Below are 19,500 nucleotides of genomic sequence, written 5' to 3' on the forward strand. Positions count from 1 at the left end.
CTAAAAACCCAGCAACTAGAGGGAAATGAGAACACCTTTGGATAGATTGCCCTATAAAGCTCTGCTTATGGCCAGGAGGAACTTCTCCATCCCACCTCCCCTATCCCTGCCCATCAAACCTACCTATTCTTGTGGACTTCTTACTGCCTGACTGGAAGCCATGCTGATCAGTCAGGCAGTCTCCAATTCAATATGACTCGAGATGCACGCTGTGAAGTTAAAAGTTGATATCCCGACTGATCTCTCAAAGTTTTCACACTGACCTGTAGTTAACTGGTTTATTCTCTTTTTTTTTGTGGAAAGTTTGTAGTATTTGCAATCCTGCAGTCCTTCTGTATACTGGGAGGGCTGTTGCCATAGCCTCCACTGTTTCCATTGACAACCTAGGATCCTATCCAGGCTGGGTAACATGGCTATTTTGGAATGTTGCAGCCGTTCTGAATATCTCCAATCTATTTCTATCCTATTCAGTTGCTGTGTTGCCTCCATCTTTACTGTGACGTTTCCAGCATTCCTTAATAAAAATTGGTATAAAGCATTAATTTAGCAGAAAAAGCAAAATATGGAATTAAAATAGAAATGCATGATAAGATCATCGGCCTGAAACATAGCGTGGTGTGCTGCCAGACCTGCTGAATATTTCCAACATTTTTCTTTTTTTTACTCAGTTCAAACCTTGGTCATCCTACTTTATGTGAGGGTTTCCTTTTTGATCCTTAATCTAACACAACTGCACTTTGATTATTAATTTGTGGTTTGTATATATGTATGAAGTACTTTAGCAAGTAACAGTAATCTGTTCTCATACAATCGCTTTGCCCCCTCATTTCTTTTTAGTTATTCTTCATTTTCTGTATTCTGCTTCGCTCTTAACAGTTATGCACTTGACATTGATTAACTGGCAGATGCAAAACTTGCTGTACTTTGAAGCTACTATGTAATGAATGCATATACAATATAGTTGAACACTTTTGTTGAACTTGTATAGTGCCTTTCACAACCAGCAGCATCCTAAAGTGCATCACAGCCAATGAATTACTTAAAAAAAAAAATGTATTTTATTACAAACATGTATCAAAGCAGGTTACAGCAAATAAACACCCCAGGAGACATACTTCCCAACAATCAATTATACAGTCTGTACAGATTTTCCCCCCCTTCTTCCCCCCCCCCCCCACTCCGCGCACGCGACGAACAGCTCCTCAAACATGGTCACAAACATCCCCCACCTTTTCTCAGACTCCCCTTAACTCATACTTTATCTTCTCCAAGCGCAGGAAGTCGTACAGGTCACCCAACCATGCCGCTACCCCGATGCTGATGCCGACCGCCACTCCAGCAAAATTCGCTGCCGTGCAATCAGCGTGGCGAAGGCCACGACATTGGCTTTTCTCTCCTCCATAAGCTTCGGCTTCTCTGAAACCCCAAATATCGTCACTAAGGGGCCCGGGTCCACCTTCTCCTTCACTATCCTGGCTAAGACCTCAAACACTCCTGCCCAGAATCTTCCCAATTTTTTGCAACCCCAAAACATGTGCGCGTGATTCGCTGGCCCCCACCCACACCTCTCGCACTCATCTGCTACCCCCTGAAAGAACCCACTCAATCTCGCCCGAGTCATATGCAACCTGTGCACTACCTTAAACTGTATCAGGCTCATCCTTGCACAAGAGGAGGTCCCGTTTACTGCAGTGCCTCACTCCATACTCCCCAATTGATCTCCCGTGCCAACTCCACTTCCCATGTCTCCTTTTTCTTCTCCATCTGCTCACCTCCCTGCTCCCCCAGCCTCTTGTATATATCCTTAATTTTTCCCTCCGCTTCCACATCCGGAAGCAGCAATCGCTCCAGCAGGGTGTATCCCGGCAACCTAGGGAACCCCCTCCAGACCTTTCGCGCAAAGTCCCTAACTTGCAGATACCTGAACTCACTATCCCTCGGCAACTCTACTCTCCCTTTGCTCCTCCAGACTGGCGAACCCTTCCTCCAATTACAAATCTCTCACCTTGACCAGTCCCACTTCCCTCCACCTCCTGTATAGATTCTCCATTCTCTCTTCTCTCTCTCTCTCTCTCTCTCTCTCTCTCTCTCTCTCTCTCTCTCTCTCTCTCTCTCTCTCTCTCTCTCTCTCTCTCTCTCTCTCTCTCTCTCTTTCTCCCCCCCGGCTCAAACCCATGATTCTTGCACAGCGGCATTAGCACAGACATCCCTTCCATCCTAAAATACCTCCGCTGATTCCATATCTTCATCGTGGACTGCACCAGTGGGCTCACAATTAATTACTTTTTGAGGTGTATTTGTTGTTGTACTGCGGGAAATTAGGCAGTCAGTTTGCATATAGTAAGGTCCTACAATCAGCAATGTAGTAATGACCAGATAACCTATTTTTGTGATGTTGATTGAGGAATAATTATCGACTGAATCCCCACGGATAAATTCCTTGCTCCCTTGTTGCTACCAGCAACATAGATACAAGTTGAAAATTCAGTACAGACAGACGTTACTGGATAGCTTCATGCTGTCTTTGACTGGGGCAAAACAATCAAACATCTTAAGTAGTGGCCTTTACCATTTTTTGTTTTAATTTAGGGAGTACCCAATTTTTTTTTCCAATTAAGGGACAATTTAGTGTGGCTAATCCACCTACCCTACACATCTTTTGGTTTGTGGGGGTGAGACCCACACAAACACTGAGAATGTGCAAGCTCCACTTGCACAGTGATCCGGGCTGGGATCGAACCTGGGTCCTCAACGGCGTGAGACAACAGTGCTAAACAGTGCGCTATTGTGGGGTGCTGACCTTTACCATCATGGGCTTAAGTCTTGCATCACAGGTGGTGAGCAAAAGCCCAGGTATCTGTATGCCAGTGAGCCCTCTGAGACGAGGAAGTAAAAGCTACTTCAACTCTGTTCGTATATTGTCTTTTTTAATACATGCTTTCTGTGATGAGCAGGAAATGGAAACAATAGATGGAAGTGAAGGATCATCTGATGAGGCTGAAGAGGAATGGCAGAGCGAGAGCTGTTCTAGGTAAGAGGCCTTTGTTCTGAATTCTGTCACTGGAGTGTAAATATTAACACTAATTAATGTGCACAATTGAATGAGCCTGTACTGTATATTAGCACGGATCATGTTCTCCCCTATCAGACAGGATGACTGACCTAAGAAAGTAAGAAATAGGAGCTGGAGAAGCCATTCGTTCATCAAACCTGCTCTGCCATTCTATATGTTCAATCTTCTACATCAGCTGCATTATTTCCATGTCCCTTGATACCCTTAGAATCCAAAACCTGTCGACCTCTGACTTGAAAGTAAACAACTGAGCAGTCACAGCTCATGAGGCACTGAATCCAAAGGTTCATGGCCCTTTTGAGTGAATTTCTCCTCATCCAAATTGTGAATGACCAACCTCTTATTCTGAGACTGAGTTCTGGAGCTCCTAGCCCTTATAAGATCCCCTCTCATTCTTCTAAACCCTCAAGAATAAAGGGCTAGCCTACATAATCACTCCTCATAGGAAATTCCCATACCTCAGGAATCCATTTAGTGAACCTTTGTGCTTTGTCTAAGGCAAGTATGTCCTTCCTTTGTTAGGAGACCAAAGCAAATACAGAGTGCTCAAGATGCTGCCTTACCAAGTCTCTCTATAATTACTGTAAGACTTATTTACTCTTCTACTCCAATCCTTTTATAATAAGGCCAACAGACCTATTTGCTTGCTTGCACCTGCATGTTAACTTTGTGATTAGGATCATGTAGGATATGCAACACAGGAATAGGTGTTTGACCCAACCAGTCCATGCTAGTATTTGTGCTCCACTCTCACCTCTTCCATGTACAAAGCCACCTAGATTCCACTGAATAATAACTGTTCCTCGCCATTTAAAAAAAATATTCTACTTTTTTATTCATCCTACCATAATGGATTGATTGTCATATTTCTTCACACTATATTCCATCTATTATGTTCTTGCTAACTATTTAACCTGTCTAAATCCTTTGCCAACTTCTTTGCATCCTCCTTGCGGTATTTTCTTTTTAACTTGAACCATCAGAAATTTTAAATACATTACATACAATCTCCTCTGCACGCAGTCTCCTTGCAGCTTAGGTCCAAACACTGGTCCTGTGGTAGCCCACTGATATCTGCCAACCTGAAAATGACCGTTTTATTTCTGGACACTGCTTTTTGTCTGTTAACCAATTCACAATCCATGCAAATATATTACTGGAACTCCTTCCCTAACAGCACTGTGGGTACATGGACTGCATTGGTTCAAGATGGTGGCTCACCACTATCTTCTCAAGGGCAATTAGAAATGGACAATAAATGCTGGCCTAGCCAGCAACACACCCATCCACTAAAGAATGTTTAAAAATATTGCTCCCTATCCCTTATGTTTTAATTTTGTGTACTAACCATTTGTGGCAACCTATGCTATGCTAATCGTCGGTCTCCCGGAGGGAAAGGAAGGATCGGATGCCGGTGCGTATGTTGTGAGGCTGTTCGAGAAAATGTTGGGGGCAGAGGCGTTCGACAGGCCTTTGGAGGTGGACCGGGGTCACAGGGCACTTGTGCGCAAGCCCCAGGGTACTTGTGCGCAAGCCCCAGGGTCGTGAGCCCCTGAGGGCGTTGGTGGTGAGGCTTCACCAATTCCTGGACAGGGAACACATCATGAGATGGGATAGGGAGACAAAACGGTTTGTATGGGATGAAGCTGAGATCAGGGTCTACCAGGACTTGGGAGCAGAACTTGCTAAGAGGAGGGCGAGTCTCAAAAAAGTTAAAGCGGCGCTGTATGCGAAGGGAATAACATTTGGACATCTCTACCTGGCCCGTCTTTGGGTAACCTACGAGGAACGGGAACTGTATTTTGGCTCGCCCAAAGAAGTAGCGGGCTTTATGAAAGACAACAACCTGGGGGACCCATAAGGACTTAATAAAAAGAGAAAACTGGTCGGTAGCGATTTACATCAAAGTGCTGCTGCACTCTAACTTGAGTTGCGATGACTGGGAAGAGAAGCTTTTTTTTCCTTTTTGAGTTACCTAACTTTGACCTTTCAGTGTATGTACTAAGGTACAGTTTCGTCCTTTTTGTTTGTGTTAATAAAATAGGGAAAATAATAATAATGGAGAAGAAAAGAATGGAGGGGGGGGAGAAGAAGAGTTTTCAAAATTTTCAAATTAAGATGGCCGAGGAGGGAAAGACATCTGTTCGAGTTTTTACACACGTAATTTTTTCTGTCTCTCCATTTACCCTGTTTGTTTACACTTCTATTGGTTGGGGCTCTGTTTGAAGGTGATGGGATTGATAAGATGTTGTAAAGGGGTAGGGGTGGGCCATTGAGTTTGGGCCTTAAGTGGAGGGTGTGTTTGCTTTTTGCACTCTGTGCTATTGTTCTGAAAACCATGTTAAGAGCTGGGGTGTAAAAGATCCAGCAGCCGGTAGACTTAGAGGTGGAGCTGCTAGGTTAGCTGGTGAGACTTAACTCACGGAAGCGAAGTGGGGGGTGAGCTGAAAAGTGACGAGGTGGGGAGGGGGTGGGGGGGGGGAGAAGAGGGGGTGGGGGGAGAAGAGGGGGGTGGGGGGAGGAAGAGGGGGGTGGGTGGGGGGGGAAGTGGAAGAGGGGGTGGGTTGGGGGGGGAAGAGGGGATGGGGGGGAAGGGGAAGAGGGGGTGGAGAGAGGGGGTGGGGTGGAGAGAGGGGGTAAGGAGGGGGGGGAGAGGGGGGGAGAAAGAGGGGGAGAGGGGGTGAGGGGGGAGAAAGAGGGGGTGAGGGAGAAAGAGGGGGTGGAGGGGGTGGGGGGGCATGGGGTGGGGGGGAAGAGGGGGTGGGGGGAAGAGGGGGTGGGGGGGAAGAGTGGGTGGGGGGGCGGGGGGGAAGAGTGGGTGGGGGGGCGGGGGGGAAGAGTGGGTGGGGGGGCATGGGGGGGGAGAAGAGGGGGTGGGGGGGTATGGGGGGGAGAAGAGGGGGTGGGGGGGTATGGGGGGGAGAAGAGGGGGTGGAGGGGAAAGAGGGGGTGAGGGGGGAGAGGGGTAGGGAGAGGGGGTACTGCTGACGAGGCTGGAGATGGAGACTAGATGGCGGTTGCCGCCAATGGACGGATCTGGGGAGATGCGGGCCATGGGCTAGGGGCTGGCCTTGGAAAGGTCATGGCTGATCAACAGGGGGAGGGAGGCAAGAGCCCCCCTGACCAGACTGGTTACGTGGAATGTTCGTCGCCTGAATGGGCCGGTCAAAAGGGCCCGTGTGTTCGCACACTTGAGACAGTTAAAGGCGGACATGGCCGTGTTACAGGAGACATACTTGAAACTGGGGGATCCAATTTAGACTGAAAAAGGGATGGGTTGGGCAGGTGTTTCATTCCGGATTCGACTTCAAAACAAGGGGGGTAGCCATCCTGATTAACAAAAGGGTGGCGTTCGAGGTTAGAAAAACGGTGACAGACCCGGGAGGCAGATTTATCATGGTGAATGGGAAACTGGAGGGAATGGCAGTGGTGCTGGTGAATATATATGCCCCAAGTTGGGACAACGTTGCGTTTGTTAGGAAGATGCTGGGAAAAATCCGGATCTTGACTCACCGGTTGATCATGGGGGTGATTTTAATACGGTCTTAGGATGGTCGATTTCTGGGTCGGGGAAAGTGTCAGCAATGGCAAAAGAGCTGCGAGGGTTCGGAGCACATGGGAGGTGCTGATCTGTGAAGATTTGAGAAGCCAAGGAGTAAGGAATATTTATCCTACTCCCATGTTCACAAGGTGTACTCCAGGATTGTTTTTTTTTTTTCTTTTTTTGTAATATTGGACAAAACATATTATTAGCAGGGGTAGTGGACACAGTAGTCAGCAATGGTAGTATCGGACCATGCGCCACATTGTCTAGACCTACAGGTGAACACGGGAAGCTCTCAGCGCCCACAGTGGAGGCTAGATGCAGGGTTGTTAGCAGGCGATAAGATATGTAAGCAATTGGGGGAGGCCATTTCGGGGTATATAAACACCAACGACACAGAGACCGAGACTGGGTTGGTGTGGGAGGCATCGAAAGCGGTCATCGGAGGGGAATATATTTAGATTCAGGCCCATAAGGAGAGGGCTGAATGGGTGGAGCTTTGATAGGGTAGTAGGAGAAATCTTGCGTGTGGATAGGAGATATGTGGAGGGAGGAGGGGGTGGAGGAGGGGGGGGGGGGGAGGGAGGGAGGGAGGAGGGGGTGGGGGAGGGGGGGGGGGAAGAGAGAGAGAGAGGAGGGAATGAACCAATTCCTGGGGAGGCTAGAGTTCCCGAAGGTAGATGAGGAGCTGGTGGAAGTCTTGGTCGGCCCAATTGGGCTCGGTGAATTGATTGACGGATTGGGGGCAATGGAAACGGGTAAGGCCCCGGGACCTGACTGATTCCCAGTGGAATTTTATAAAGGTTTTCGGGGCTAGTGGGACCGCTGTTGGTCAAGGCTTTCAATAAATTCAAGGAGTTAGGAATGCTTCCCCCAAGGCTATCACATGCATCAATCTCTCCCATCCTGAAGCGAGACAAGGACCCGGAGAGCTGTTGAACGTACAGACCAATTTCCCTTTTGAACGTGGATGCTAAATTACTGGCAAAGTTCTTGGCCACCAGAATAGAGGGTTGTCTCCTGGAGGTAATAGGTGAGGATCAGATTGGGTTTGTGAAGGGCAGGCACCTGACGTCTAATATTAGGCGGCTTCTCAATGTTATAATGATGCCAGCCGAGGGGCATGAGGCTGAGGTGGTATTAGCCATGGACGCGGAGAAGGTTTTCCACCGGGTGGAGTGGAAGTACCTATGGGATATCTTAGGCAGGTTTGGGTTCGTGCAGGGATTTGTTGACTGGGTTCGGCTGTTGTATCAGGCCCCGGTGGCAAATGTGAGAACCAACTGAACACGGTCAGAATATTTTAATCTCAGGAGGGACAAGGCAGGGATGCCCGCTCGCCCATTACTGTTTGCCCTGGCCATAGAACCTTTAGCATGGCCCTTAAAGCATCGAGTGCGTGGCGGGGAATAGTGAGGGGGGGGGGTTGGCGCACAGGATTTCTCTTTATGCGGATGACTTGCTGCTCTATGTTACAGACCTGGTGGGGGGGAATGACCAAAATCATGGAGGTACTGGGAAAATTTGGGTGATTTTCAGGCTACAAGCTGAATATGGGAAACAGCGAGACGTTTGTGATCCAGCCACGGGGACTGGAAAGGAGACTGAGGGCGTTATCTTTTCAAGTGGTGGCGGTGAGTTTCAGATAAATAGGGACTCAAGTTGCCAAAAAGTGGGGGCAGCTCCACAACTTAAATCTGGGCAAAGCGGTCGACCAAATGAAAAGGGATTTCCACAGATGGGACATGCTCCCGCTGACGTTAGAGGGAAGGGTCCAGACGGTGAAGATGACAGACTGCTTTTCTTTTTTCAATGCCTTTCGATTTTTGTCCCAAAGGCTTTTTTTAGAAAAATAAATGCGGCGATTCCAGGTTTCGTATGGGCGGGGAAAACCCCGGGAGTAAAGAGGGCACTTCTGGAGCGGGGCCGCGTGGAGGGGGGCCTGGCCCTCCCGAGCTTTATTAATTATTACTGGGCGGCCAACATATCAATGGTCAGGATGTGGGTAATGGGGGAGGAGTCGGCCTGAGAGCGAGTGGAAGCAGCATCCTGTAAGGGCACGAGTTTGGAGGCTTTACTAACGGCGCCCATGCCGTTTTTCGCTGTCTCAGTACTCTTAAAAACTCTGGTGGTGGCAGCCCTAAGGGTGTAGGGGCAATGGAGGCAGCACATGGGATTAGAGGGGGCGTCAGTGACGTCTCCGATCTGTAACAATCACCGGTTTATCCCGGGGAGGCTGGATGGGGGCGTCAGGAGATGGCAGCAGGCAGGGATCAAGAGATTTGGGGACTTATTTATCTAGGAGGGCTTTCCGACCTTGGAGGCACGAGAGGAGGAGTTTGAGTTACCGGGTGGGAATGGGTTTCGATATCTTCAGGTCCGGGACTTTGTCCGGAGGCAGGTTCCAAGCTTCCCTCACCTCCCCCTGAGGGGACTACAGAACAAGGTGATGTCAAAAACTGGGGTTGGAGAAGGGAGGACTTCAGAGATATACAAGGAGTTGATGGAGTGAGAAGGGGCCCCGATCAGGGAGGTGAAGCAGAAGTGGGAAGAGAGCTGGAAATGGAAAAGTGGGGAAAAAGCCTTGAAGAGAGTTAATTAATCTTCGTCCTGTGCCAGACTTAGCCTGATCCAGTTCAAAGTGGTCCACAGGGTTCACATGACGGTAGCCCGGATGAGCAGGTTCTTTGAGGAGGTGGAGGATAGGTGTGGGAGTAGTTCGGCTAACCATGTGCATATGTTCTGGGCATGTCCGAAGTTGAGGGGATCCTGGCAGGGATTTGCAGACGTTATGTCAGAAGGCCTGGAAGTGAGGGTAACCCCGAGAACCAGAATTGGTAATATTTGGGGTATTGGATGATCCGGGGGCTAGGTGGGGGGGTGGGTGGCGATGTCCTGGCCTTCTCCTCCCTGGTGGCCCGGAAACGGATTTTGCTGGGATGGTAGGACCCAGAGCCCCCAAAATCAGGTGTGTGGGTCAGCGATATGGCAGGGTATCTCAGCCTGGAAAAAAAATCAAGTTTGCCTTGAAAGGATCAACTCAGGGGTTCGCCCAAAGATGGCAACCGTTCATCGACTTCTTCAAAGAAAATTAACCGCCAGCAGTAAGGGGGGGGGGGGGGGGGGAGGAAATAGGCATGGCAGTGTTAAATAAGGACAGGGAACCCTGTATACTGCTAGCTAGGAAATAGGGCATGGGCAGTTGGGGACATTGTGTTTTTTGGGGGTTCCTTTTTTTTAATATATTACATGTGTCAGCCAAGCGACTGTTTTAAGAAATGTTAATGTGTTAAACTGAAAATTTTAAATGCTTCAATAAAATATTTTCGAAAAAAAATATGTATTGTAGCACCTTCCCCCATTGATGCTGCATTATATTTGCTACCTTCCAGTCCATAGGACCATTCGAGAACAGATGGAGATCTGGAAGATTTAAAGCAGTGTATCTATTATCTCTGTATCCACCTCTGGGTTTTTTTGTGGACCATTGAGTCCAAGGATTTGTCAGCTTTTAATCCCTTTCATTTCATCAGTACCATTTAGTCATAGAGGTTTACAGCATGAAAACAGCCCTTCGGCCCAGCTTGTCCATGCCGCCCAGTTTATACCACTAAGCTAGTCCCAATTGCCCACATTTGGCATATAACCCTCTATACCCAGCTTTCCCATATACCTAAATGCTTTTTAAAAGACAAAATTGTACCCGCCTCTACTACTGCCTCTGACAGGTCGTTCCAGACATTTGCCACCCTCTGTGTGAAAATATTGCCTCTCTGGACCCTGTTGGATCTCTCCCCTCTTTGTATCTCTCCCTTCTTACTGTAAACCCTCTAGTTTTAGGCTCCTCTATGTTTGAGAAAGATGGTGACTATTTCTTTGTTCTTTGCTTGTATTAACATCCTTAAACCCTTTATTATTTGTGCTTTTTGTGTCTTCTGCCAGAAAGGCAGATACAAAGTATTCATCTGATGTTTCTGCTGTCTCCTCTTTGCACATTATAATTACCCTTGCCTCTGCCTCCAAGGTATTCACATTTATGCTCACATCTTGATTTGAAAAAACTTTCATATATGAAATCTGTATTTGTCTCCAGTAAGTTTACTCTTAGAATTTTAAAAACTCTCCCAAACCTCTGATTTAGTTTGGCAACATTATAGACTTTTTTTAATCTGACATTATTTTTAACTTGTCTCGTTGGCCATGGTTGAACCACTTTTTTTCTCGAGGACTTTTTAGTCTTTAAGGGAATGTTTAATTGTTATTAAATTATGATTTATTCTTCAAATGTTTGCCATTGTTTAACCACCATCCTTTCTTAATCTTTTCCCAATCTACCTTAGCCAACTTATTACTCATAGCTACATCTGGTTCACTAATACCAGGGAAGAATCTCTGCCATCCTTACCTGATCTGGTCTATATGTGAATCCAGATTCATGGGCAATTAGGGATGGGCATTAGACACCCATATCCCATGAATTAATGAAAGAAAATATAGTTTGCTACATCCAAACAAAGGGGCTTTTCATAGTAACTTCATTAAAGCCTACTTGTGACAATAAGCTTATTATTATTATTCAAAGTATGACCTGATTTGTACTAAACTCAAAACACCCAAACCCATTATCATTTTTGTCACATTTTGGTCACTGTTCCCCAGAGACTCCCTTACTATGAGGTTATTAATTTATCCTGTTTCATTGCACAAAACTAGCCCTAACGCTCTCTAGTTGATTCCTTGATGCATTGATCTGGAAATCTAATTTAAATATATTCCATGCACTCATCATTCGCAATTATTGTAAATTTGATTTGGTCAGTTGGTTTGGCCAGTCAAATAAAAATTTTAATCCTCATGATTGTTTTAATATTCTTGTTACATGCACTCTACTTTCCTAATTGTACTTTTTCCATCACCACAACTACTGTTAAGAGAGCCTGTTATAATCTATTCTCTCCAGTGTTTTCTAAACCGTCGAATCATCCAAATAGATTCTACATCTTTGATTTTATTAGCTAAGATCTTTTCTCCTTAATGTCCTTATCTCATTTTTAATATTGGGCAACTCTTTTTACATTTTGCTTGTCTTTTCTAAGGGTCAAGTATCCTGAGGTATTTGATTTCCAAACTTGGTCACTTTGCAACCTCGTCTCTATAATGGCTATTAGATTAACCCATTGATTTCTATTTGTCCTGTTGATTTGTTTGTTTTGTTATGAATGCGTGTGTATTCTTTCAAATATAGTGGCTTTGGCTTTAATTTTTTCTTTGTTACCCCAATGACTAACTGCTACATTACCTTTGTTAAAGCGGTCCCCTCCTGACACAGTCTGGATGTCGTCTCTTGACACTTTTGAGTTTACTCTTTCTTGAATCCTCCCACCCCACCCAGTTGGCCTATTTTGCAGAAAAATCTAGATTTTTGTGTCAAACATGAAATTAACAATATTTTAGTTAATGCAGTTAAGTTAATATACTCCCAACTTTTGAAGATTTCTTTCAAACATTTTGGACGTTTTAGCGATAGAATTGTGCTGAGGAAAATGCTTACTGTGCTGGATTTCAGACATTTTAATGTTGAACTGCATTGATAAGTCTATACTGCTAGAATTTAAGAATGCTACCTATGCATCAATATCAAGTTTCCAACTTATTGAACAAAACCATATCTTTTTTTTAAATAAAACCTCTTACAGTGTAACTTTTCATCAAGGCATAAATGCTGTTGCATTTCCTTAAGATTGGAATAATATGCGAGCAATATGCTGGTGGAAGTTCACTGTTATTCTTTACTTTTTCACGTTTTTCTTTTCTGAGCCTGATCGTACGTCATACTAAATCGACTGATCTCAACAGGCTGTGATAAATTATTTTAGGATTTAAGAGCAGTTTTCCAGTTAGTAGTTGACTTTCTCTGGAAATCGAAGTACATTCCTCCAATCAAGGCTTACCACCTTCCAAGTGAGATTTTTCTTTATCCAAATTGATTTGTCTATTTGTGGCCTTCCCTGCACCCATCATTGTTGGGTATACATTGGTACTTCATTAAGTGTTGTAAGGCTTTTAGACCAATGGGTTTGAAGTGCAGCACAGCTGAGCCCAATTCAGTTCTTCCTCAATGTCCATGCATATGCACTATCAGGAGTCCAAGCGTGTGTAGTTTCAGGAGATTTTAATGGCTACTGATTCAATGTAGGTTGTCCATATTTTTACTGAGACCAGCAAATTCAGCACGGATCAAATATAGTGCCTGAGATTCCAAGTGTGTGTGGCTCAGCAACTTCTTGGATAAAACACCATGGTGTTTCTGGTAGATTGTTTAAATAAAGTCAGATCTTAAATTCCTTTTATGTTTAGTGAAGTGGCCCATTCAGATATCAGATGAGAGAATTCCTGTAAGAATATCTTCTTCCTATTGATGCATTTGAAACAAATCACAAACATATCCCTCACCTATCTTAAATTTTTTTTTAATATAGAGAAAATAACATCCATGGGGATTCTAAAAATTACAGTATGAAATTAGTGTTAAAAGCAGCGACTGATACCTGTGTTGAAGTAGCCTCAATTAATTCTGTCACCATTGAACAAAGGGAGCTTAGCGAAGCTTAGTGATAACAGTCCTGTTTGCAGGGAGAGGAAGGCAAGGATTGTGTCCCATTTTAAGAGGGAAATACTTGAGCATTCACAACTTCCAGAGTTTCCTTCTGCTAGTGCCATGAAAATAACTCCTGTGATGCATTTTTTGTTTTGAATCCTTTTCAGTCAGTGGCCCTGGTAAGAGATGGTAAATAACTGATCATACTGTAACCTCCTGAAACAAAAGGCTGAATGTTGATCTTAAAGTTTCAATTTCCCTTCTCTAAAATTCTAAATTTAGTGATTCGTCAAGTGAATATTCAGATTGGACAGCGGATGCAGGTATTAACTTGCAACCACCCAAACGTTTGGTGAGACGAATAGTACGTCACAACATCAGTAGCTCTGAAGATGAGAAGTTGGGAGAAAGATTGGCTGCAAAACGCAAGAAGTCCAAACCGTCCAAACTGAAGGTACAAGAATGTGTGCGACGTTTTGTGACTTTTACCTCTATAACCTGGAAAGGGTTTTGAGGAAATGAATAATATAAGATCTAGTTTACAGCTGATGATGAGTTCTGAAAGCCTTTTGGAGCTAGAACTTAATCGCCCTCGTTGACGCAAAATGGGGGGTTAGCAGATTGGCTACCTGTTGTACACAATTTCTGGAATTTAGTTACAGTGCACACAACGTTGCATGCAATTGACAGGTGATCCGATTGCATCATTTTTATGCCACCATCCGAGACAACTTTATTACCCTTGGGCATTCCATCTGGTTACATCTGCAAAGAGGGTTCAGAGATACGAATCTCACCAACTTTTACAGATGCACCATTGAAAACATTCTTTCTGGTTACAGCTTGGTATGGTTCCTGCTCTGCCCAAGACTGCAGGAAACTACAAAAGGTTGTGAATGTAGCCCAGTCCATCACGCAAACCAGCCTCCTATCCACTGACTCTATCTATTATTCCTGCTGCCTCGGAAAGGCAACCAGCATAATTAAGGACCCCATGCACCCTGGACATACTCTCTTCCACCTTCTGTCAGGAAAAAGATACAAAGGTTTGAGGTCACCTACCAACCGACTCAGGGACAGCTTCTTCCCTGCTGCCATCAGACTTTTGAATGGACCTACCTCGTATTAAGTTGACATTTTCCCTACCTCCCAGTTATGACTGTAACATTACATCCTGTAGTCTCTCCTTCCTTCCCTATATACAGTATGCGTTGTCTGTTTTGCATGCAAGAAACAACAGTTTTCACTGTATACGAATACATGTGACAATAATACATCAAATTAAATCAGGTTCCAGATATCTCTTGAATTGTTCAACCCAAATCAATTAAAGTTTCTGACTTGAATTATATTTTTACTGTTCTTGCCTGTGTTGCTTGGAAGAGGGAAAACTTCTCTTCTATCATTACGATCTTATCAATGATTTTTCTGCATCAAATAAGCTGGTTTACATTAAGGGTCGGAATTTAATGGAAACATTTCTAAATTCATTTGTGACGGGTTTTTCAGGGAATTTCCCACCTGCTTTGTTGACGAGTTCCCTACCGCTATCAAACAAAACTTCAATTTGGCTGCCATTTTTAAAGGGTGCCCCGATCACGAAGTAAGCTTGTGGGTCCCCCACAGTCCCACCCATGGGCAATGTCATCACCCCACTGTGGGGTCACTCGACCTCCCCCCTCTTCAGGCCCCCCCCACCAACGCTTCAAACCACCCCTCCACCCTCCTTTCAAGGGCATGTCCCCCTCGGGCCCTGACCCTTCGTAGAACCACCCAGGCACCCTTGCACTGGTACCTGGGCAGTGCCTCTGCCAGCTTGGCTGTGTCACCTGGGCAGTGTCAAGGTGCCTGCGTTGTCCCTGACCACCCAGGTGTCTCCGATAGCCCGGGAGACACACCCCCCCCCCCCCCCCCACCCCCCCCCCCCCCCGGGTTCCATTCCGCCTGGTCGATGCTTGTGTGGACCAGTTCTAATGGTGCTTTGTTGCAGCCTCCCTGGGGAGGCTGGGAGGCGCTTATCCAAGAAGATTTAAAACCCACTAAGTAGGTTTCAAACCTTCTTAGGCGCGTGCCGTTTGATCATGCTGGCGGGATTCCGATTCTGACGCCTCGTGTGCGGAACTTGAGTAGATCCCATGAGGTGTGAAGGCTGCCAGGATGTCAACGAGACGCGCCTCCCAGGATCTACTGGTCGCATTGTGCTCTTGCTTGAGCGCACTGCAGCCACAAAATTGCGCCCAAGAAGTCAAGTATGTAACTATGATCTGTTCTTTACTTGCGCATGGTGAACTAGTAAAACCTATTTATAGTGTCTATGTTTTACAGCACAAAAAGAGGTCCTTTGGCCCATTGTGTCTGCGCTAGCCATAATGCGCCTACATCTTCTAATCCCATTTTCCAGCACTTAGTCTGTAGCTTTGTATGCTATGGCATTTCAAGTGCTCATCTAAATGCTTCTTAAATGTTGTGTGGGTTACTGCCTCTACCTTTTATTTACATTCCCTACTTCCATTATTAAGAATAGCACTGGTACTTTCCAACCTAAGCTTGTTTTCATATGTATAACAAAAAGTTTCTCCATTTTTAGAGACCAAGTGAACTCCTTGCAATGGAAGGTTCACCCTCTGAAGAATGGGTTCCTCCATCTTGGATCAGAGATACAACACCACGCAGGTCACCATTTGTACCACAAATGGGCGATGAGGTGAATGTTTATTTCTTATCAAATATAAAGGATGTCTACCTTTTTTCACAGTCTACCAAATTTATTTTGCTTCTGAAAATTGTTTGGATGCAAAAATTTATTGGCACCTTGATTTCTCTAATGACTATCTAGGTAAATGTAGTTCTTTGAACCACTTTTTAAATGACTTTTTTTTATTTTTTGCCTTTTTTAAAAACTAGGCATGAAAAAAAAGACTTAAGTGGACCATTTCAAGTGTCAGTAAACTATTTTTGGCAATGTTCCCGTAAGCTTCACGACTGCAGCAACCCAGAGATTCCTTAAGTTATCACGCATGTGCAAGCACACAAAAGGTTTAAAGGACCCAAGCACTTAATGCAAAAACAAATTATGCATTGATCTTTTGTCTCTTCCATTTTTCTTATTCACCTGTTATCAATGAATTACCCTAATCTGCAATATGAAGAGTTGTCAGATGCAACCCTGTGTGCATTGTGATCTGCTGTGGCCTTTGTTGCATTCCTGTAACGCATTCTGTTCTTCTGACTCTTCAGATTCTGGTGACATTGACGGTAAACATTTGTACACAGTCCTCCACATACGCAGCACAGTAGCATTGTGGATAGCACAATTGCTTCATAGCTCAAGGGTCCCAGGTTCGATTCCCGGCTTGGGTCACGGTCTGTGCGGAATCTGAACATTCTCCCCGTGTGTGCGTGGGTTTCCTCCGGGTGCTCCGGTTTCTTCCCACAGTCCAAAGATGTGCAGGTTAGGTGGATTGGCCATGCTAAATTGTCCATAGTGTCCAAAATTGCCCTTCGTGTTGGGTGGAGTTACGGGGTTATGGGGATAGTGTGGAGGTGTGGACCTTGGGTGGGGTGCTCTTTCTAAGAGCTGGTGCAGACTCGATGGGCCGAATGGCCTCCTTCTGCACTGTAAATTCTATGATAATGTTGGTCAGATGTTTGATGTTAGTACCCTCATGGTGTTATCAATTCATTGAGACCTCTGGTCTATTTTTGGTCCTCGAACTGAAGGGATGAGCTTGATTATTTTTTTGATTGCCTGTATTCCCTTTATCTGTTACTTTGTGTGGGCTACAGACTCTGTTTAGTGTTGACCTACCCAGAAAATGCCACATTATAAACTGCAATAATTATTGTCATCTTGATGAGCACTCTTTCATCGGAGTCAAAGACATTGTGACGTTTAGTACAACACTCTTTCATCTCTGAACATAGAACAATACAGCACAGGAACAGGCCCTTTGGCCCTCCAAGCCTGCGCCGACCATGGCACCTGCCGAAACTAAAACCGTCTGCACTTGTGTAATCCGTATCCTTCCATTGCCACCCTCTTCATATATTTGTCTAAATGTCACTATCGTACCTGCTCCCACCGCCTCCCCAGGCAGCGTGTTCCATATATTTACCACTGTGTAAAAAAGACTTGCCTCGCACATCTGTTCTAAACTTTTCCCCACACACTTTAATCATACGTCCCATAATACCTGATTCTCCTATCCAAGGAAAGAACATCTGACTATCCACTTTGTCCATTATCTTGTAGACCTCTATCAGGTCGCCTCTCAACCTCCGTCATCCCAGTGAGAACGGACTGAGTTTATCTAACCTCTCCTCATAGCTAATGCCCTCCATACCAAGAAACATCCTAATAAATCGTTTTGTACCCTCTCCAAAGCATCCACATCCTTCTGGTAGTGTGGCGACCAGAATTGTACACAATATTTCAAATGAGGCCTAACTAAGGCGCTGTACAGCTGCAACGTGACTTGCCAATTTTTATATTCAATGCCCTGACCGATGAAGGCCAGCATGCTGTAGGCCTTCTTGCCCACCTTATCCACATGCGTTGCCACTTTAGTGATCGATGGACATGCACGCCCAGATCTCTCTGCCTGTCAGTACTCACATTTATTGTGTAATTCCTACAAGCATTAGACCTTCCAAAGTTCATTACCTCACATTTGTCCGGATTAAACGCCATCTGCCATTTCTCTGCCCAAGATTCCAACCAGTTTATGTCCTGCTGTATCCTCTAACAATCCTCTTCACTATCCGCAACTCTCACCAATTTTTGTGTCGTCTGTGAACTTACTAATCAGACCAACCACGAACAACAAGGGCCCCTGATCTGATCCCTGTGGAGCGTCGCTATTTACAGCCTTCCATTCAGAAAAGCACCCTTCTACTGCTACCTTTTGTGCCCAAGCCAGTTCTGTATCCCATGTGACTTCACCTTTTGTACCAGTCTACCGTGAGGTACCTTGTCAAAGGCTTTTCTGAAGTCCATGTATACAACATCTACTACCTTTCCCTCATCTATCATTTGTGTCACTTCCTCGAAAAACCCGATCAAATTAGTGAGGCACGAGCTCCCCTTCACAAAACCATGCTGTCCATCACTAAAGTCCATTTGTTTCCAAATGTGAGTAAATCCTGCCTCTAAGAATCTTTTCCAATACTTTCCCTACGACTAATGCAAGGCTCACCGGCCTATAATTTCCTGGATTATCCCTGTTACCCTTCTTAAACATTGGAACAACATTGGCTACGGCAATTTCCTCCCTTGCCTCCTGCAGTATTCTGGGGTATATCCCATCAGGCCCTGGGACCTATCTACTTTGATGCTTTTTAAGATGTCCAACACTTCCTCTTTATTAATATCAACATGACTCAGAATATCTACACACACTACCCTATACTCATCCACCAAGTCCTTCCCTTTGGTGAATACGGAGGCAAAGTATTTATTTAGCATCTCCCCATTTCCTCTGGTTCCATACATCAATTCCCTCCAATATCCTTGAATGGACCAACCCTTTCTCTGGCTACCCTCTTGCTCTAGATATGAGTCAAAGACATTGTGACATTTAGTATGGCAAGAAAAGAGCTGTGTTGTTAGATGATGTCTTCAGTTGAATTGGGGCACCAAAGCTCTGGAATTGGTACAGGTGGTTGGGGTGGTAGTAACAAAATAAGATCTTCAACAAAGGCCTGGCACAGGAAATATAAATTATCGACATCTAGCCATAAAATAGATTCACTAAGAAACCTGAGCCTCATGACCGAGAGCGGCAAATTGGTTCACTCAGATGAATCTATCAGCAAGGAGGGCCTGATCAGATTAGGATGCTGTGCCTGGACGCCCTGGAGTTGGACCATTTCTAAGGTTGGCCACTGAGCGAAGGAAGACTGCCATCTTGCAGAAGAAAGTGGTTGCCATGACTGGGACTCGGCAGTGAGACCCATGGCTTCTGGATTGTCACAGACTGGCTTAGCTGTTGAGCTCCATTTCAACATTAGCTACAGCAGTAATTAAAAATTTTTTAAATTTTTTTTTTTTTTTTTTTTTTTTTGCTGCCTTAAGAAAAATATTTTTGTAGCCTAGGTGAAGCAAGTACTGGAATTATACCCACAGGTTACAGCAGAAGATATTTGCTTTGACTGAAGTATCTGTGTAAATTCCTTTTTTAAGAGCTTCAGTTTGTTTAACTGTTAGGCTATGTTGAATTCTGGTTTAGCCATAAATATTACTTACCACTTGTCCACCTGCAAGATTTTCTTCATTTTCTCATTGAT

At 44.9% G+C, this 19,500-nt stretch overlaps 1 protein-coding gene across 2 annotated transcripts in view; it reads left to right on the forward strand.

The window, feature by feature from the left end:
• The window catches only part of brwd3 (bromodomain and WD repeat domain containing 3), a 137,223-nt gene that overhangs the window by 58,550 nt on the left and 59,173 nt on the right, over window positions 1-19,500 (forward strand). For both annotated transcript variants that reach the window (XM_072505140.1, XM_072505139.1), the window contains exons 22-24: window positions 2,955-3,031; window positions 13,498-13,669; window positions 15,803-15,919. In XM_072505140.1, coding sequence (XP_072361241.1) covers window positions 2,955-3,031; window positions 13,498-13,669; window positions 15,803-15,919 — 366 coding nt within the window. The remainder of the gene's footprint in view (window positions 1-2,954; window positions 3,032-13,497; window positions 13,670-15,802; window positions 15,920-19,500) is intronic.

Source organism: Scyliorhinus torazame, chromosome 5 (genome assembly GCF_047496885.1).
Source record: "Scyliorhinus torazame isolate Kashiwa2021f chromosome 5, sScyTor2.1, whole genome shotgun sequence".
NCBI lineage: Eukaryota > Metazoa > Chordata > Chondrichthyes > Carcharhiniformes > Scyliorhinidae > Scyliorhinus > Scyliorhinus torazame.